This window comes from Aulostomus chinensis, chromosome 8 (genome assembly GCF_037954235.1).
Source record: "Aulostomus chinensis isolate RoL2024-O1b breed Wild chromosome 8, RoL_Achi_v1.0, whole genome shotgun sequence".
In the NCBI taxonomy this organism is placed as follows: Eukaryota; Metazoa; Chordata; class Actinopteri; order Syngnathiformes; family Aulostomidae; genus Aulostomus; species Aulostomus chinensis.
In genome coordinates this window covers 7,707,501-7,729,650 of record NC_141327.1, presented here as the reverse complement: position 1 = coordinate 7,729,650, position 22,150 = coordinate 7,707,501, and the positions used below count along the sequence as shown (strand labels likewise).

General features: G+C 41.3%; 1 protein-coding gene across 1 annotated transcript in view; it reads right to left on the bottom strand.

Annotated features, from left to right (window-relative positions):
• LOC147256976 (thioredoxin-related transmembrane protein 2-B) overlaps positions 1–22,150 on the bottom strand; it is a 38,125-nt gene that overhangs the window by 3,584 nt on the left and 12,391 nt on the right. Inside the window, exons 4-7 of the mRNA XM_086210707.1 lie at positions 12,664–12,740; positions 12,457–12,563; positions 4,000–4,065; positions 3,775–3,904 (exon numbers count right to left, since the gene is read on the bottom strand). Of these exons, the coding sequence (XP_086066833.1) occupies positions 3,775–3,904; positions 4,000–4,065; positions 12,457–12,563; positions 12,664–12,740 (380 nt within the window). The remainder of the gene's footprint in view (positions 1–3,774; positions 3,905–3,999; positions 4,066–12,456; positions 12,564–12,663; positions 12,741–22,150) is intronic.

Sequence of the window (22,150 nt, the reverse complement as noted above, 5' to 3'; positions counted from 1 at the left end):
ACCCGCGTGAACTGGTCCCTGGTGAAGGAAAGCTCAACAGCTTCTTCATCCTTCCCACCAGTAACTCCAGCAGACCCTGCAGGCTGCCCCACCGCCGCTCTGCTGCCTTCCGAGTCAAGCCGAACCACGCTCCGGAACACGAAAACTGAATCCACCGGGTCAAGTAAGGATTCCTTTAACTAGGCATTTTCTGGGCAGAGAAATAGCTTAGTGTGTTGTATAATGTCTATGAATGCTCTGTTTATGTGACGGAAGTCCTGTAATTAGCAGAAATTACATAGAATTATACCTTATTTATTGATGTTAGTTAGTAATAACGGTGACCTCTCAAGAAGGCGTTACCGGTTATTAATACTGCACAAGTGTGTTAACACACAAATTTTTGGGTTAATCTTTGTTCTTCCCTTCCTTTCTCTCTCTCTCTCTCTCGCTCTCTCTCGCTAAGCGCTCCGCTTAGTTATTAACATTCCGTAAGTTCTACCTCCACTGTGCTAACTAGCGGCTAGCTAGCCTCAGCTAACTAGCCTAGCTTTTAGCCCTGCTGCGACGCTAACTGTTTGCAAGGCAACCATACTCCCCCTCCCCTTCTTCACTCACACACGTTTACACAAACACGCGCACACACACATATTATCACTTGTGTCTTTCATTTAGATAACAGTTGTACCAACGTGTTGCTGATTGATTGATACACGGTGTTAATAAATATATTTTTATTATATGAGAGAAGTCGTAGTGTCTTTTGTGTACGAACTTGTGGTCACGTGTCTAAGCAATAGCCAGTGCTCGGATCTCATCCTTCAACATCAGAGCTGTCCCTTGGTAGTTAATGTTACAGAATATTGACTGTTAGTAGATAAACTCTGTTCAAGACTGATAACTGTTACAAGTTTGGTCATATTATAGTTTCCCTGATCTCATCAGGGTGGTGCCCCGTATAATTAATATCTAATATTAATTAGTAATTTATTTATTAATAGATAATTATATTCATAATTATCAATTATCATTATTTTTGACCAATTCGCTCTTCAGTGCACAACACCTTATAGTTATCTTCACATATGAAGCAGACTGTTGTCCTCACAATAAATTTATATTTGGGCTAATATGAGTCAATGTTGGTCCATTCTTAGTTAGCTAAAAGCTTGCTGGGTGGTATTTATTGTGTCACAGGAAAAATATTGAAATTTTTTTTAAAGAGACTGATGCATTGAAACATCTCCAGAAAAAAAATAATAGGCACCTTTCACTGACATCAACCCATGTTATGAATGCAATCACAGAAACATTTACACCATGGCATGGGTTGATGTTAGCGAAAGGCGCCTGTCACTGACAACCCATGTCAGTGACAGAGTGAAATCACAGAAACATTTACACCATGTTTTTGAGGGCTAACCTTTTAAGTTTTTACACACCTAAGCCAAGAAAAATTAATGACAAACAATGCGAAATAGCTGCCTGCAAATAATTTGCATCGAATTTATTCATACAATTATATACATTGAATGAATTTGGAATATTGCTGCATTTGTTAATTAATAGATTCCTGTGACTCGCACCAACTCATTCAAAAGAAGAAGGAATGAGTCAGCATCAATCAGTGATGATCCTCTCCTTTCAATAAAGAGGGGTTACACCAAAAAGCAGCATGTCCTGATGTGGACTTGCATTTTCTGGCAGCTCTCAAAAACGAAAATTACTTTCAGCTGCTGTATTTCCTTATTTGAATTTCCTTCCCAAAGTCTTAGGGTGTTAGGCAACAATAGAGATAGATAATTACCAAAATTTCAGATATTTTAAGGTGCTGCTTATTTGCATAAAGACAGACAAATCAATACTGGTACATAATAATAATAATACATGACCTCCCCATATCAAGCGTCAGTATCTCCAGACTTTCAAAACATAAGGTCTAATGTTTGCTTTTTTCATGACCTGTAATTTTTAAATCCTGATCCCAAAAAAAAATCAATACATTTTGCTGCATGGGTCAATAAAGGGATAAAAAATCTAGAGCATATCTTCCAAGACAACGAATTCATACAATTTAACCAAATTACAGCAAATTATGGTATTAACAAAAACAAATTTCTAGAATATCTTCAGCTCAAATCTATAATACAGGCATGGTTTGACCTCACCCAGTTAGACTTAGAGCTTCCACCTTGAATAACAGATTTTTTACAGCTTTCACCCCCTAAGCTACTGTCTAAATTTAACTCAATAGTATCTACAACAGATCTATCTGTTGATCAACCCACACCCTAACTTTTGGATACAAATCTGCTCCAACACATTTAGAATGATTCAAAATGGTAACCTACAATTAATAAATTACAAGGTTCTCCACAGAACACACTACACAGGACAAAGGATGTTCCAGATGGGCCTCACACAAACAAACACTTGTCCACATGGTGCGACTGGCTCACCAGACTGCTATCTGCATGCTATATGGCTTTGTACACCTGTTAACAATTTTTGGCAGGGGGTTTGTAAAGACCTATCACGGTGGTTAGGGTACCCCATCCCCATCTCCCCCTCACTTTGTCTGCTAGGTGACCTCACTAATGTTAATATGGAAGTAAACAAATCCTGCATGCTTCTCACTGCTCTAAGCATCGCAAAGAAGGCCATCCTGATTAATTGGAAATCCAAGAACGACCTAAGCATTACTCAATATTGAAACCTTTTATTAGACCACATTTCCATGGAGAGAATGTCTGCTTGGGAGGAAAGTCAATCGTGAGAGTTTGAACGAATCTGGTCCCTGATAATTAAATCCATCACGTAGTTCCGATGGGGGGAGCTGGGCTTCGTGGCTCTGGCCCTGGGGCGGGTGGCTATGGACGCTGGCTTCCTTGGGTGTCCAGCAGCTCCCTGTGTTCTGGGGGTTTCTGGGTGCCCTGGTGGCTTGGTCCTGACCTGCCTGCTATCCTGGACTGGGGGCATGTTGTTCTGGTCCCCCACATCAGCTACAGTCAGCTACCCACAGCATCCAAAGACAAACCGTAGCATACACATACACACACGTACACACGCGCATACATCCACACAGTGCACAACTGATACATAATCACACACTCAGACATTTATTTTAAAATTATATTAAACCAAATGGTAAATTTGCACTGGAAATTCTGCAACCAATGTTTTTCTTTTTTTCTGTTATTATTGTCACTGTTGTTGTTTTTTTTTGTTATTGTTGTTTTTGTCCCCCCCCCTCCCTATCCTGTCCCCGTTCTCTTTCTATCCACTCCTGAGCCTCAGCTTTATCAATGAACCAATACCATTCCAAATAAAGTTAAACACAAATGGCAATAGGAGGAGTTTATCAGATTCCTCCTTTGCAGAGTAAAACTGCTTCAGTACAACAAGGCACCAGGAACATCTATACTGCTTGCCCCAGCTGCTGAACAGGACAGGTTTAAAAAAAAAAAAAAATCCTGATCCAAACAGGTAATGCTAGGGTTGTGCATCTCGCCCACTGTGGGCAACCCAATAAGCAACTTGATACATATGGCCCAGTCACAATGCGATATCATGCAACACCACCCTAGTGTGAATCTTTAACACCACTGAATCAACAAACATTATGGCAATATAACACATAACACAGTATGAATGATATGTTATGTGTCTAATTTTAATTGCAAGAAGAAAGGCTGATAGATTTATTAAATCCAGTGATATAGAGACAACTTTTGTGGAAAAGCAAAATATGTTTTGCTGTGTTTGAAAATAAAGATGGCACATTTCCCTACTGACCTCAGTGAAGCTCCAAGATACAGCTCTCCCTTTCTTATCGACCTGGGGGCGTCGCATCACCTCCTTTCCTCCCTGAAACAACACCAAAGAGGGCAGCTGTTTGGAGAGCGGAGATGTAGAAACCTTGTACCTGCAGAACAAATTAAATCCATTCACTACAACATGTGAAAAATCAGCCCAACCTAAAATCTTAAAGACTTGAGGAAACAAAATAAAATGGCTTACTTTTTAGATACTTCTCCGTAGCGTCCAATGTCTACTTTGCCGAATTTGAGACCTGCACAGTTATATCTGAAACATACACAAGGGAAGGTTCTGCTTTTAATGAGAACTCCATCAGGGGTCCAGGCAGGGAAGCTGCAGGAACCTTACTGTTTCTCACACTAATCTTTGCTCTTATAGTTCTACAGTTTTTTTGTGTCTGGCTGGTTTCACATGATTTGTAGTTTTAATTCAGTTTGAATGTAAAGTGCACATCTCTTTTAGGATATTCTTGCAAGTATTTATTTATTATAACATGTTTCAGAGTTTTCTTCCAATCAATTTTCCACTATGAATATTAAACAATGCAAGGCATGCCTGAAAGCTCCTATCTCAAAACATAAAAGCACTTAAGTGTTCAAATTTCATGCCCAAACAATTTGAAGATGATTAAATTAATCCAGAACCTTACATAATTACCCCTCGGTGTGACATCAATCAAACCAACCAGAGTGCTATGTGTCATTTCCTTTAAAGCCCAGGTTGTTCCAGGACTTTGTGTATTCTGATTTTACTGGTGGATGCATTTTAACTCAGAAGCAAGCGCTTCTCATTTAGAAACTGACTTTCTAGTGCATCAGGTGAAGGTGAGCACATCACATACAGGAGCAGCAGAAATCCATCCAAGATATTGGAGGTGAAGCAGGTGGAGGGGTCCTGGTCAATGTTTCCATGCTTTTGGACATCAATGGAACCACATTGCAATGCCCCATATATGCTCGTCTGATTGATGCGCCCTTTAAATAGCACTCCACATACACCAAAGATCCATACAATGGACTCTTGGTCAATGGCACAAACATTTAAACTCCCTGGACTAACAACTCACAGCTGCTTTTCAAGATAAAAGCATGCTAAATCCAGTGTTGTAGTACAGTGTTATGTCACATCTGAAACACCCCTCGGAATAATTAGGTAAGGCATGTTGTACAACTTGATCCAACTGAAGTGTCAATTTTGATGACTGGTTCAGATGTCTCTGTTAAACAAACAATGAAACAAGAAACAATCAACTTGTCCTCCACTGTCAAACACTTGAGTGCCTGAACAGTCGATCATGCATTGCTTGTGCACCCCTTCGCATTTTTTTGAAGACATAGCGCTGCTGTAGAATATACTGTGGCAAGAAGTGAAGCTGAGCAGCTGTTTTGAGACACAATGAATGCTGCTGGTGTGTTTTAGCCTTAACAATGAAGGTTGGAGCTCAGATTGAAGGAACAAACACACACACAGAGCAACCATCCAGTGAAAATAAAAGAAGGGCCAGTAAAAAATAAAAAACAACAAAAAATTAAAAACCTCATATCGTGAACGATGACATTATAATACAATATGACAATAACATTTGGCAAGACCAGATTCAACTTCCCATGATTAATAATAACAGCTCAAATGTATAATCATCAAGGAAGATAAAGGGGGTGCGTTGAGCGGGGCTTACAGCTACCAAGTTCAGGTTGCTGAGACCCTCTGTCCTGCTCTCCAATGTTCGCTCCCTGGTGAACAAACTGGACCACGTAAAGCTGGATATGAAAACCAGGTGGGAAACAAGGGACTGCTGTGCCATTATTCTCATGGAGACCTGGCTGAATCCATCCGTACCAGATGACACTGTTAGCATCTGGAGATAACAACATTCAGGTCGGACTGAGACAGCTCTTTCACCTGTAAAACACAGGGCGGTGGTGTATGCATATACATCATTAACAACTGGTGCACCACGCAAAGGAGATCTCAAGTCACTGTTCTCCTGATGTGGAACTACTGATGGAGAAATGCAGACCTTTTTATCTACCTCGGGAATTCACTGCAATCATCATCCCAACAGTGTACATTCCCAAGTCGGATTGACAGGTGGTGGCTTTAAGTTTTCTTTTAAAAACGAGCATAAGATGGAAGTTAAAATGCAAACACCAAGGTGCCATTTATTGTTCTCTGCATGAGACACCAACCATCAACTTACATTAAGGAAACCTTGACTGCGTAGACCCCCCTGGCTGCAGGAAATTAGACAGACCAGCCCATAGAGTGAAAGTGAGGCCACAACCATACTCTACAATAAATATTTCCATAAAACCAGTACTATCTCAATAACATAACCTGACTAAATATTTACATGAATACAAACTACGATACTGACTCAATAATACATCCACATGCATAAACATTTACATGAAACTTGCCTGTGATTACCCCCCCCCCCCCTTTGCCTCCACCCCTATGAGGAAACCACCAGGAAGAGATGAGTACTGACATTGATTACTGAAATTGACATATATACATGAAAAAACTTGATAAACATCATGCCCTGCACAGTGATTACCTCTGACTGACACTGGGGTTTTCATTTTATACAAGCAGGATGGCCACTCCCACTGTGCTTCCCAGGTCCCCCCTCTAGAACTCCCACATGGCAAAGAAAATGATTCAAATGTTTGCTACTTCAATAAACCTTACCACTAACGTGTGTGCCTATTATCTAAATATACTGTTTGTACCAACAAAAATACAACATTCAATCTATCATTTAAGTAATGGAACCATGGTCTCCATTACATTTCCCCAGTGCAAACACCAGAGACGCCCTGAGTGTCCTCTACTGCTCCATCATTATAATCTGCACATCCAAAGGGGGTTTTTAAGATGGAGGGGATTTTAATCAGGCAAATATGAAAACCTTATTTCCAAATTTCCACCAGTACGTGGATTTTGCCACAAAACATGAGAGTATGCTAGATGTGATTTACAGCAACATCAAAGGGGCATTCAATGCAGCATCCCACCCCCACCTCGGCTCGTCAGACCATCTCTCTGTGATGCTAATTCCTTCATACTAGCCTCTACTGATCAGGAATAAGCCCATTGTGAAACAGGTGAGAATTTGGCCAGCAGGAGCCATGGACGCACTGCAAGACTGTTTCGAATGCACTGACTGGGACATGTTTAAGTCAGTTGCCACGGACATTCAGGAATATGTCTGTCTATGGATATATCCAGAAATGTATAGAAATTGTATGGAAAGTACAGGACTTTTTCAATGACCCTACGAACACCAGACGGATGTGGCAAACCATCCACAACATCACTGACTACAAGGCCCCTCCCCCCTCCTGTGAGAACAATAAGTCAAGTCAATTTTATTTATATAGCACCAATTCACAACAAAAGTTATCTCATGACACTTTACAAGTAGATCATGTCTAGTACCACACTTCTTCAATGAATTTACACACAAAAATTCTCCATGAGCAAGCACATCCTGCAACAGCGGCGACGAAAACCTTCCTTTTAACAGGCAGGAACGTCGAGAAGACCCAGGCTCAATGGGGACGGCCTTCTGCTTTGACCAGTTGGGGGGAAAGAGAGCAGGAGAGCGGGGCAGAGACAAAGACAGATAATGAAGGAAGACAGATATGCAGAGGGAAAGAGTGGGACAGAGATAAAGAGAGCGATAAAGGGAAGAGACTGATGGACAGACGGGGACGTGAGCAGGTGGAGCTATAGGGGCAGCTTGAGCCTCTTCAGGTCTGCAGCCTCCTCCAGCAGCACCCGGGATCTGGGATGAGGGGAGCCCGAAGGTTCCGGAGAAGAAGACGAGTTACTAATATGTATGAGTATGATTTATGTATGACACGTAAAGGAGGACGAAGCCCAGTGCACCATGGGAGATCCCCCAGCAGCCTATGCCTATAGCAGCATATCTAAGGGCTAGCCGAAGTGGCCCTAACTATAAGTCTGATCCTTTAGTCTGCTCTTAAACGTCGAGAGGGTGTCTGCATCCCGGACCGAAACTGGGAGATGATTCCACAGGAAGGGAGCCTGATAGCTGAAGGCACTGGCTCCCATTCTACTTTTAGAAATTCTCTGAACCATAAGTAACCCTGCATCCTGGGAGTGAAGGGTTCTGGCTGCGTAATTGGGGACTAGATAAGGGACTATGAGCTCTGTCAGGTATGAAGGAGCCTGACTGTTGAGGACTTTGTATGTTAGAAGGAGAATTTTGAATTCTATTTTAAATTTAACAGGGAGCCAATGCAGAGAAGCCAGTACAGGAGAGACATGGTCTCTTCTACTAGTTCTCGTCAACATGCGGGCAGCAGCATTTTGGACCAGCTGGAGAGTCTTTAGGGACCTACTGGTGCAGCCTGATAGGAGGGAATTGCAGTAATCCAGCCTGGAAGTGACAAAGGCATGGACGAGATTTTCTGCATCTTTTTGAGACAGGATGTGTCTGATCTTCGCAATGTTTCGTAAATGAAAGAAAACAGTCCAAGAAATTTGCTTAATGTGGGCATGAAAGGACAGATCCTGATCAAAGAGAACTCCTAGGTTCCTTACGGTCATGCTGGGGGCCAAGGGAATACCTTCCAGTGTACCTATCTCATTAGATAGGGTATCTCTAAGATATTTTGGGCCCAGGACAATGACTTCAGTTTTATCAGAGTTTAATATTAGAAATTATGGGTCATTCAAGTTTTTATCTCGTTTAGACAGGCCTCCAGTTTAGTCAGCTGATTTATTTAATGTGGATGCATTGATAAGTACAGCTGTGTGTCGTCAGCATAGCAGTGAAAATTAATTGCATGTTTCCTAATAATGTGACCGAGAGGAAGCAGATAAAGGGTGAAGAGGATTGGTCCAAGCACAGAGCCATGTGTAACACCATAAGGCAAGGCAAGGCAAGGCAATTTTATTTGTATAGCCCGTTTTCACAAACAGTTTGTCTCAAAGGGCTTCAAAGGGCATCATAACAACATCCTCTGTCCTTAAACCCTCACATCGACTGAGGAAAAACTCCATAGAAAACCCTTTTAACAGGGAAAAATCTGAGAAACCTCAGGGTGAGCAACAGAGGAGGGATCCCTCACCCAAGGTAGATGTTGTTACAGACAAGAAAACAGTTTACAATACAAAATGTGGGAAACACGGAAATGTTAATAACAGTTGACTGCATAAGTGACTGCAGTGGTTTCTGAGGGTTTATCATTAGTTCGTACGAACTGAGATCGACCTAGTAAATATGACCTGAACCAGTTTAGTGCAGTTCCTTTAATACCAATGACATGTTCCAGTCTCTGTAGAAGGATATGGTGATCAATGGTATCAAAAGCTGCACTAAGATCTAATAGGACCAGCACAGAGACGAGTCCCTCATCTGATGCTAGTAGGAGGTCATTGGTAACTTTGACTAGTGCTGTTTCTGTGCTATGATGAATCCTGAAACCTGACTGGAAATCCTCTAATAAGCTGCTGCTGTGGAGAAAGTCACAGAGCTGTTTAGCAACTGCTTTCTCCAGTATTTTGGAGAGAAATGGAAGATCTGATATTGGTCTGTAGTTGGCCAAAACTTCTGGATCCAGGGTTGCTTTTTTGAGAAGGGGTCTAATTACTAAGGACTGTGGGACGTAACCAGATAATGGCGACACATTGATCATGTCCAAGAGAGAGGCAAGGCAAGGCAAGGCAATTTTATTTGTATAGCCCGTTTTCACAAACAGTTTGTCTCAAAGGGCTTCACATGGCATCATAACAACATCCTCTGCCCTTAGACCCTCACATCGACTGAGGAAAAACTCCATAGAAAACCCTTTAGAGGAGCTAACGATGGGTAGAGAGTGCTTAAGCAGATTAGTTGAGATGAGGTCTAGAAGACAGGTGGATGGTTTAGAGGAGGAAATTATTGAACTGAGCTCATGAATTGCTAACGATAGAAAAACTGTTTAAAAGTGTATGTCTGGTTCTATAGCTGCCTCTAAGGCTTCTGAGGTAATAGGTGTCATGTTGTCAGCTGATGGCAGGAGGAGGTGAATTTTCTCTCTAATAAGGACAATTTTGTTATTAAAGAAGTCCATGAAATCGTTGCTGCCCAGGGAAACAGGAATACTTGGTTAAGTAGAGCTGTGGCTCTCTGTCAGTCTGGCTATAGCACTGAAGAGGAACCTGCGGTTGTTCTTCTGCTCCTCAATTAGTGCCGAGCAGTAGGCTGCTCTAGCTATACGAAGGACTTTCTTATAACTTTTAAGGCTGTCTTGCCAGATTATATGAGACTCCTCCAGTTTGGAGGAGCACCATATTCTCTCTAACTTCTGGGTTTTTTGTTTAAGCTGTCTGGTTTCTGAATTGTACCAATGTGCTTGTTTCCTTGGATTTATAGATTTCTTCAATACTTCCTCAACCAACTTAACAGGGAGGTCCGGGGCACAAAACACCACCCCAGCAATAAAATCCATTCTGCGCCCAGATGAGCAGACACTGCCTGGACCCAGCTGATGTCCAGAGGACCCTGAGGAAGGTTAACATCCGGAAAGCAGCTGGCCCTGACAATATACCAGGAAGACTGCTCAAGGAATGTGCCGACCAGCTGGCTGGGGTTCTCACAGACATTTTCACCTCATCACTGAACCAGGCTGCGGTACCATCTCGATTCAAGACTGCCACGATTGTACCAGTACCCAAAAACAATACAACCTCCTCCCTCAATGACTACCACCCAGTGGCACTAACACCTATCATAATGAAGTGCTTTGAGAGGCTGGATCACATGGTTTCCAGAGTCCCCCCAACACACTCCACACTCCATCAGAGCCTAGAGCATCTGGAAAAGAAGAACACTCACTTGCAAATGTTGTTTCTGGACTTCAAATCTGCATTCAATACCATCATTCCACAACACCTGATAAGCAAACAGCCAGACTCACAAACAGCTTCTTTCCGCACGCCATAAGACTGCTTAATTCTACATAAGCATTTCCCCCTCCTCCCTCACACACACCCAAACAGGGCTGCCCACTTCATCCATATCTGTCAAACACAATGCGCAATATATATATATATATATATATATATATATATATATATATATATATATATATATATATATATATATATATATATCAATACACTGTACAATATAGCTATATATTTACATATTTATCTATTTGTATATAAGAAAGTGGGCGGCACATGGTGCAGTGGTTAGCACTGTTGCCTCATAGCAAGAAAGTTCTGTGTTCAAACCCCAGCTCGGGTATTGGGGTCTTTCTATGTGGAGTTCGCATGTTCTTTTTGTGCCTGCGTGGGTTCTCTCCAGTACTCCAGCTTCCTCCCATAGTCCAAAGCCATGCAAATGGGAACTAGGTTAATTGGATACTCTAAATTGACCGGAAGCGTGGCTGTGAGTATGAATGGTTGTCCATCAATATGTGTTGGCCCTGCGATGGACTGGCGACCTGTCCAGGGTGTACCCAGCCTCACGCCCGAAGGCTGCTGGAATAGGCTGCATCGCCCCACAACCCTTAACAGGATAAGCGGTAGAAAATGGATGGATGGACATAAGAAAGTTCTCTGTGCAAAATAGCATCCTACCAGTCTTTTTATACAAAATGTTTTTTTTATATCTCTTCTATTTACTTTGCATATTTATTTTTTCTACTGTACATATTGTTCTTATCTAATTCCTGCAGTGCCTGAGGCATTATACATAAATTCCATTTCTGACAACAATCCAAATGACAAACAAAGAAAGTCTAAGTCAAAGTAATTTACAAACCAAACTTAAAATAATAATAATCATAATGCATTAACCATTTACTCTAATGAACTGGTGTTTTTACTACACATCCACCGAATTGTTAGATTTGCTGATAGTAGTGCTGTTCTGTGTTGCATTTGGTGATCTGCTGCATTGAAAGAATGAGTTTTATGCAATTGTTGTATTTTTTTTCAAGTGTCCTTTGGTGACGTCCTTATGGATTTATGGCTTGAAAAAACAATTTGATCAAAATAAATGAATAAAAGAAACAGAATTTTTACTTTAATCAACAAGTGTACATTTGTGAGAAGTGTCAAAGGTGTTAACCTTTGAGTCATAAAGTATTCAGCCATACTAAAATACTGAGGTTATTAGACTCATATTAGGATGGAGTGTGAATGTCAGTGTCTGATTAAAAAAAACAATTGTTTTAACACTGTATTTAAATTCAAACTTTTGTTCTTTTGTCTTTACACAATCATGTAAATATATGTTTGCTTTTATTTTTTTGAGATTCACTTTCATGATTGTAATCATTTCATACATGTTTGAATTCATTATTTCAAATTTTACCTTTTGATCTTTTTTAAAAACTTGAATTAATTATTTAATCATGTTTCCTTTTATTTTTTGATATGCATATTAATTGTGAGTGTGTGTCCAATCATTTATCACTGTATTCATTAATTGATTTACTGTTTTATTAATTTACTCTTTTAGTCATTTATCAAGTTAAGTTAAGACTTGAACCTTCTTGTCATGGACCCTCTGCCCTCTTGCATGCTTGTGGAATGCAAAGAGCATGCTTATTAAAACTCAAGCACATATTCAGTCCTGAGATTCATAGATTACATTTTCATCAAATTACTAAGTGAATGGATAATTCTTACTTGAGAGAGAGATCAGCATATACTGAAGCAAAGGACTGGCATTCTGGAGACCAGTTGGCGAAATATTCAACAATCCATGTCACACGACTGTCTTTATCCAGCTCATCCTGAATATAGATACACACAAATTTGATTTACAAATAAACAAAAATTGCACTTATCTTTCCTCTGAAATTTGCTTCTGAAAATGTCATCATATTTACTTACATCAATGGTTTTGTCACTGAAGTATTTGATGTACTCTGGTCCCATGTAAAGAGGAGGCTTACAGGTCATCAAAAACACTGAAATCAAAAGAAAGAAAAGAGGAAAATAACATTAGGACTTCATTGCGACCTTTTAATGTTGTTTTTATCTTCCAAGTATTAAGAGGCAATACTTTCAAGTACATTAAAGGCATACTTTTAAGTAAGCGTTTCAAGTGGCACTATCCTGAACAAGCTCGAGTGAGTTGGTTCAACAGAATGCACCAGCTGGTCATGCTCTGTGCTACGAAAACACAGGATGTGTAGTCAGGGTGAGCCAATCCGAATGTTGGGGGCTAATCTCTTGTCACTGAAAGAGTTATCTGCAAGTACCGATGCCAATCGTGATGGTTTATTTGAATTTCAGTTTACCAACTAGCATTATTCATATATCACAATTTTGTCTTTTTTAATCATTCTTCATTAGACAGCACAGTAATAAAATCGAGAGATAAGGACGTTTCACCAACTGATAATGTTTATAATGGAAGACATTTCAACAGCACCACCTCATGGGCGGCATGGTTCAGGGGTAGAGTGGCCGTCTAGCAACCGAAGGGTCGCTGGTTTGATTCTCGACCCCGGTGACCATGTCCTTGTCCTTGAGCAAGATACTGGACCCATAATTGCTCCTGATGAGTAGGTTGGTGCCTTGCATGGTAGCCTCTACCATCAGTGTGTGAGTGTGTATGTGAATGGGTGAATGAGATGACACTGTAAAGCGTTTTGAGTGCCGCTAAGGTAGAAAAGCGCTATATAAAATTGAGTCCATTTACCTCAGTCTCTGTTAAGGTAGTTATTGTTTGTTTGTTTTTTAGTAATTGAGTTCAGTTCTTTTTTTTGTTGCGCAAATACATTAGATACAAAGTCAGTGGGATGGTCCATCATGTCTTCACGTAAATTCAAAATATTCAACTTCGGGGACAATGTCTGATTGCAACAGCAAATCTGGGGTGATTGCCTCATAACAAAGACACACATCAACAATCTCAACAATAACTCATTGAGCTGTCATTCATCCAGTGAAGTATGGATGTAATTGATGCGGCAGCCAGAACCCGATTAAACAGCGCCCAGTGTCATTTAGGGGAGACATGATTGTGTCTGGCCCTCTGGTGTCTTTGAACATTGTACAGCAGTTAAATAGCAGCAATTACAGTGACAACTGCAGGTCTTGGAGAATGGGAGACTAAATACTGACTACTGATAGAGATGCTAAGAACAAACATGGTTATATATCTTGGAGACAAGCCCCTCCCACCCCTCCTCCTGTGTCCAGGCCAGAAGAGCAAGAGATTACATACACATAGGGACATATTTGCCTGATCACATAATGTGAAATTTTTTTTCACTTTAATGTGAACACAGCTTCAGAAGCCTATGCATGGTTAAAAAATTAGGGCAGCCCAGAGTTAACAAAGTTAATCTGCCTGCAAATGAAATAAAAAACACTAAATATGCAAAGTACAAAGTTAGAACAAATTATATATACTGAGGCAAATCTTGGTAACAAGGTGTGACTCAACCTGGAGGAAGACCCATGCAAATAGCATTATGAATGCAATCAATTTTCAAATTAAGAGGCCATGTAACATGTGCAGATCATAAAAAGCAGACAGAAAAGGACACAATATAACTGAATATACTAACATAGACATGATAGATACACAAACCAAGAGACAACGACTAAATCAGCAAAATCTGTGCAAATAAAGAAAACCAAAGGCATCTGAAATGCTGCCTGTGGCTGAAGAAACTGTGAGGGTGAAGGGCATTATTAGTGTTACAGCTGGAACACAACACAGTTGTTGTTAATCTGAAAGCTCTGCATATTCATTAATGTCTGATGGTGTTATATATAAATTGAATAGCAAGTGAAACATCTCCCATTTTGGTATCTGGACCTGGAGGAGTGTTGGACTTAGAGTTAGGGTTAGGGTCATTAGGGAACTCTATTTTCCAGAAGCCCCTAGCCATTCAATGACTGGATGTCAACCCTGCCCAGGATGTGAGAGTGCAGCTGGAATTAGTCACATGGCCTGTGATGCACAATCTCATCAGCCAAACAATAAAACCAAAGAACTCTGATAAGCTTGCTCTCTTCGTCTAACCACCTAACCACCACTGTGCATGGAAGCTTCATCCTGAACTAAAATATGGCAACAACGACAGAGCCTACCTGAATCAGCTGTGCAAAACACTTAACTCAGTGCAAGCAACGGGTACACACAACTTGCTAGCTGATTCAAACTCCACCAGCACAGGAGAACAAAGGAGTGACCAGCATCCTCCATTTTTTCCCAGGATATGGCACCGGAAATAGCATCAAACCTTGATTGTATATTGTCATTGTTGTGATCAGTGATTGTGAAGACTGTGGTGTTAGTGTTGCTCTACACAGTTTTGTGCATAAAGGTATTCATCAAATGAATGTGGCTGTGAAAATTATTCAAAATATTATCAATTTAGTAGGAATTTCATTTGCATTAAATAAACCTTGGGGCACCACAGTGAAAACAGGGAAATAGCCATACCCTGAATTCAGTCTCACAGAAGCACCAACTACATTATGGAACGATTATCTTGTAGATGATTTATAATTATTTTTAATAACTGTAAATCAGAATTGTGTATCAACAGTGAGTAAGATGACAGATGTTTGAGTCCTTGGCAAGGAAGAGATTTACATATTTTTCACTCCTAAAGACACGTGTATTTTATAACCCGTTGGTGGACACCAGCGTGAGGGGAGCCATCAGGCTGAAGATCAGTAATCAGGCCTAGAGGGTGTGCCTGGTCTGTGGGTCTTCAGAGGTGGCCAATGAGTACCAGCAGGCCAAGCGGTGTGCAGCAATGGTGGTCATCGAGGCAAAAATTCGGGTGTGGGAGGAGTTTGGTGAGGCCACAAAGAATGACTATTGGTCGACTCCGAAAAGGTTCTGGCAAACTGTCCGTTGCCTCAGAGGGGGAAGGTGGCAACTTACCCACACTGTTTACAGTGGGGACAGGAGGCTGCTGACCACAACTGGGGAGATAACTGGATGGTGGAAGGAATACTTTGAGGATCTCCTAAATCCCACCAACACATATTCCATGAAGGAAACAGCTGGAGGAGGACTTGGGGGGCATTGACCAATCTCTGGGGCAGATGTCGCCGAGGCAGTGAAACAACTCTTTGGTGGCAGAGCTCCATGGGTGGATGACATCTGCCCTAGGTATCTGAAGGATCTGGATGTTGCAGGGTTGTCTTGGTTGACAGGTAACACTGTGTGGACATCAGGGGCGATGCCTTTGGCGTGACAGACCGGGGTGGTGGTTCCCATCTTTAAGACCAGAGGGTGTGTTCCAACTATCGGTGGATCACACTCCTCAGCCTCCGCAGAAAGGTCTACTCCAGGGTAATGGAGAGGAGGGTCAGAGTGATAGTCAAACCTCATATCAAGGAGGAGCAATGTGGTTTACGTCCCAGCTGTGTAACTGTGTATCAGCTCTTTACCCTCACTAGGGTGCTGGTAGGAGCATGGGAGTTGGCCCAACCAGTCCACGTGTTTTGTGGATATGAAGAAGGTTTATGACCGTGTTCCCAGGAGCACCCTGTGGGGGGTACTCCAGGAGTATGGGTGGATTGCCCCTTACAAAAGACCAGTCAGTCTCTCTACTGGACGAGTGAGAGTCTGGTTTGAGTTGCCATTGGTAAGTCTGACTTGGTCCAAGTGAGGGTTGGACTCTGCCAAGCCTGCCCGTTGTCACTGGTTCTGTTCATAACTTTTATGGACAGAATTTCTAGGCACAGGTAGGTGGTGGAGGATGTAGAGCATAGTGGAGGGAGGATGTTGACTCTCCTATTTGGAGACTGTGGTCCTCTTAGCTCCATCAAACCACAACCTCTTGCTGGGGCAGTTTGCAGCTGAATGTAAAGCAGCTGGGATGACAATCAGCACCTCCAAGTCTGAGGTCACGGTCCTCAGCCGGAAAAGGGTGGCCTGCCCACTCCAGGTCAGGGGGGAGGTCCTGCCTCAGGGGGAGGAGTTTAAGTATCTCAGGAGTGGGGGTAGAATGGAGTGAGAGATTAACAGGTGGATTGGGGCGGCGTCCACAGTGATGCAGGTACTAAACCAGTCTGTTGTGGTAAAGAGGGAGCTAAGTCAAAAGGAAAAGCTCTCGATTTACTGGTCAATCTACGTTCCAACCCTAACCTATAGTCATGAGCTCAGGGTAACGGCCGCAAGAACAAGATTGTGAATACAAGCGGCTGAAATGAGTTTTCTGTGCAGGCTGACTGGGCTCTCCCCTAGAGATAGGGTGAGAACCTTGGCCATTCGGGAGGGACTCAGAGTACAGCTGCTGCTCCTCCGTGTCGAGAGGATTCAGTTGAGGTGGTTCAGGCATCTGGTGAGCATGCCTCCTGGACACCTCCCTCAGGAGGTGTTCCAGGCATGTTCAACTGGGAGGAGGCCTCTGGGCTGACCTAGGATTCTAGAGGGATTATATGTCTTGGCTAGCCTGGGAAGTTGGGAAGAACTGGGGGAAGTGGCTTGGGTGAGGGCGGTCTGGGTTTCCTTGCTGGGACTGCTGCGGAGAACAACAAGACAATGTGTATTTCATAACGTTTACTTACAAAATAAAAGAAAATACATAGTACAACCTATCAATCTGAATAAAGAGCTAAACTTCTTGGAAGAAGTTGTGTGTGCATGTGAGCAGGTTTATATGTGTGAGAACAGAAATGTCTGTGTCTATGTGTGTGTGTGTGTGTGTGTGTGTGTGTGTGTGTGTGCCAGGCTAGAAAGATAGTGATTACTTTGCATGCAAAGACTGTGCGTTTGTATGCAAAGGTATATGCAGGAATCCTGAGGTTAATTTCAATACCTTTTTAAGACTTTAAAAAAAAAAACTTTCAAAAAAAATTTAAGACCTCATTGTCACTTTAAGCTATTAGCAACACATCTTTAACAGTTGTAGTTTGCAATTTAACAGAAATGAGGCAAGCCGAGAAGGAATTCCAACTCAGGTCACAACAAGTAACAACAGTTATTCAAGGCCAACTTGCAGAAAAACAACAAGAACTTATTACATCATGATCAAAATTTAGGACATGTGCCTAAGACTGTGTGACTTGCTTTCCATCAGCTTCACTGTGTCCATCAGCTCTCTGAGCTTCTCTTTGTGCCTTGGTGTTCGACTTGGTGATAAGTTAGGCCATGAATGACCCAGATTTCCTTTCTGCCTGCTCAGCAAGATGGTCTGCATCAATTTGTGTGTGTTGCACACTTCATGCAGGATTTTGATCTTTTTCTTCTGCTCTTCGACTTTGTCTTCAGCTGGTTTTCTTTTCAGAGTCTGTGTGGCATTTTCTTTTTGCAGACGTCGTTGCTCAAGGTGTATTGTATATTTTGACCTGATATAAGCTATTGAAGCCAAGAGCTCCTTGGTCAGAGGAACATTTAGAAAACCCCCACAAACATTGACCTTGTCGCAGATCAACCTTAGAGCCTCCCGACTCTTTCAAGTATACTGCAGGTTTCAACCTGCTTGTTGACTGAGAATCCTCTCTCCACTGTGGCTTGTTCATGGGACAGGAGCAGAAGGATTTCACATAACTTTGACACTTCAGGTTAAGACTTGTGCGCTCAATACAGGAACACATCAACCTGCTGCTGTAGTGGCTGAAAGGAGAGGAAACACTACTCATCTCTAGCCTCAACACTGCGAAAGCTCTCAAATTGTTGGATGGTCACATCACATGCAACAAGGGAATTAAATAAATAGTTACTAATGTTTTCAATTTTATTCCAGACATTTGGTTCATCATTCATCTGACAAATATGGCTCACAGCATGGCGGTGCAGTGGTTAGCACTGTTGCCTCACAGTAAGAAAGTTCGAGTCCCAGCACGGGCACGGGATCTTTCTGTGTGGAGTTTGCATGTTCTCCCTGTGCCTCATGGGTTCTCCTCGGGTACTCTGGGTTCTTCCCACCGTCCAAAGACATGCAATTAGGGACTAGGCTACACTGTAAATGCAAACAATGTCCTGACTTATGACTAAATAGCACGTTTAACTTAAATCATACAAGTTTTTCAAGTTTACTTTCTAACACTAAGTTTGCTGAACTTTTTACCCACATACTTTGTTCCATTTAGTAGAGTGTACTTGGTTTTTCTGAGTATGGAGCACAATTTGTGGTGTCACGCGAAGTTAGAGATCTGTGCGCCCCAGTGCGCATGTCCATTTCGGATTTGCGCGATTTACAACAGAGTAGGCGGTCACCGATGCTAGCTGTCCAAGAACGAAGGTGCACACAGCTTCGGTGCTGGTTGGTGTTGATTTGGGTAAGTGTAAAACGGTTGTTCGTTTTCTTTTCAGTATAAAAGTGCTTGTCTGAACGCCTCGGAGCGAGGGCGAGGCTCCGTGTAACAGACGCTGTCTTCTGTCAGCTAACGACGCTGGTGCAGGCGGGACGTGTAGGAGTAGGAGGACGGCCCCTGCAATGTCTGCCCCTGTATCTTGGAGATAATTCCACCGCCGCCCCGCCACCTGTGAGCAGCAAGCAGTGGCGGCTAATTTCCAGCAGGTAGCGACGCTGGTGCAGCAACAGATGGGCAGCCTCCCTCCCTCCGGAGTAGGGCGCTGCTAGCTGTTTTGAAGGTAACCAGTTGATAGACCGGAGTCATAATCAATAGCGTAAACGCCAAAACTTAGCGTTTCTTTACAACACACGTTTGCATCATGCATCAGTCTTAAACGGCATGTACAATTATCAGCCCCCATTTGCCGGAAAAAGGAAAGTATTGTGCCATTAATATGACTTTATGGACACTGTTGAATAACTAGATGAAATATGATTTATTGATTTAAGCACTTGTGACTTTACCCAGTTTGTTTTATTTCTTGCAGGTTGCTAGAGTACAAGTAATTGTACAGATTTTTTTTCAATTAATTTTGCTCTCCTAGAGTACTCCTTGATGATTGTCTTTTTTGTCATCCTTTCACATGAGAACAATGACATCACCCAAAAGTGCACTGCTGTCCTGCAATGTCTGCCCCTGTATCTTGGAGATAATTCCACCGACTTTTTCCTCAGATGCTCAGTAAGTACATTCATAATTGTGACCATATGATCATTGTACAATACATTTTAGAAAATCATCATAACACATCTTCAGTTCTGAGATTTTAGAAATAACAGCATTTTCAGGTCTGGTGTAAGACAAAAAGTAATCAAATCAAGAATCCTACCTGTTGGGAATAACAAACAAATTGGATACTGATAAGCTTTTTAATTGTGTTTTATTATTTTGAATGCAGGAGTCCAACATCACAAGCAACTTCTCCCAGGTGCCTGTTGGCATTCTCTTTAGGTCACAACTGATGACACGCCACCAGAGATCAACAGCATCGCGATCATCCTTGAAGGAAATCTTGTCATGGATGACATTCAAACAATCTCTGATGCACTCTGTCTTGTGTTTGGATTAATATATGCTCTTCACCTGGATTACCCAAAAGGTATGAAGAATACTTTTGAGTTCATCCAAAAGATGATGTTGAGCCTCGGACCACAAAAGCTCAGCATTAAAAAATGTTCTTTTGAGGTCGATGTAGTTGCAAACATTTGATACTATGATACATAGAGCGATGATCCCTCTCATAAAGCATGGGAATTTTCTCAATAACTATCAAAAGATTTGTTCAGCCTGAGGTGCAATATTTTCGCTGGTCGTTTACTGCTGCCACAATGGTTTCTTCAGATTTTCACATTTGATGTTGGAAAAGTATATAAAAAGGTGTCAAATTAGCAGAAGACGTCTTCTTGAGATCTTGAGTAATCTAGTGTTAAAAAATTGGAAAATGAGCACACAGTATGTGTTTAGTATTTGATAAATGTTGTACCCATGTTGCAAAAGCACACCACATTCTAAATTGTCATATTGCTAAGAGCTGTTTTAATCCGGTCTTATTGTCATGTTTTAAACTTCTTAAGAAATGTTGGCAGGTTAGTTTGTTGCTGTGAGACATTCCATTGTGTGTCCATTGTGAATTCAGAGCTGTTAGCTTATACCCTGACCAGTCTCACCCAGCCCTGCCCCCCCACCCCCTCACTCACACACACACACTCTCACTCACTCACTCACACACACACACACACACACACACACAGAGTTGTTTAATTGAAGAGGAAACACTCTCTCTATACAAAAAAAGCAAAACTAAAAACAAGAGAACACTCCATGTACCTTTACCATTTCATGTATAACTGAGTAACTGACACTGCGAGAGAGGTAGGGAGGACACACACAGATTTTTTATTTGTACCATCCTGTGTATAATTGACAGTGCTCGAGAGAAAGTGGGGGCTTATTTACACACACACACAATTCTGGGTGAGACTCAAAGCTTATTTTCGAAGTCTAATTGTTCAGACAAACTCAACTTTGAATGATGTTTACAAATGAACACAAAAATAAATTGTGGTTTTCATTATTACATGTCTGTGAATTATTATTTTTAAGAGCTTAATTTACTACTGCATATTATTGAAGTGCATTACACTTAGATACGTTAAGTGTAGTCTAATAATAATGTCATGTAATGTCTACTTGTTTAGTAGAATATATGAAGTTAATGTGACGAACAATATTTTAGTTATAACACCTTGATTTGAAGTCAACTATACTCAGATAAATTCAGTAATCCCAATCCCTAGAGAAGTACAGTTTACTTGAATATAATAAGTAAAGTTTACTTGTATATGATTAATGTTTACTTGAATATAATAAGTAGAGTTTACTTGAATATAATTACTGTTTACTTGTACATAATAAGTAGAGTTTACTTGAATATAATAATGTAACATTACTTGTAACTATTAAGTTCACCCTACTTACCACATTTAAGTTCTTTTACTTGGTTTTCCCAAGGTAATCGGTTTCCTAAATTATTTCAAACTAAACTTAAACTTAACTTGTTAGAACTTACAGTGTTATTGAATACTCTGAATTGACTGTAGGTATGACTGTGAGTGTGAACGGTTGTTTGTCTATATATATTGGCGCTGCGATAGACTGGTGATCTGTCCAGGGTGAACCCCGCCTCTCACCAATAGCCGCTGGGATAGGCTCCAGACCCCCCATGACCCTTAACAGGAATAAGCGGAAGAAGATGGATGGATGGGCTCACAGCATTTGCACACGCAAAAGCATAAGCTATGTAATGTACGGTATCTTACAGAAGTATTAAAATAATTTCTGCTGGAAGCATTTGGAAGATTAGACACTTTAACACCAACAACAAAATGCATAAAAATGAAATTACTACGACTATCATTCTACTGTATAATCTAATGAATTGCATTTTAATCTCATATTTGCTTAAGGTCCCCAAATAAAGACTTCCAATTCTAGAACATTTCAAAATTGCAGTGCATGACTAATCAAATGAATACCCTAA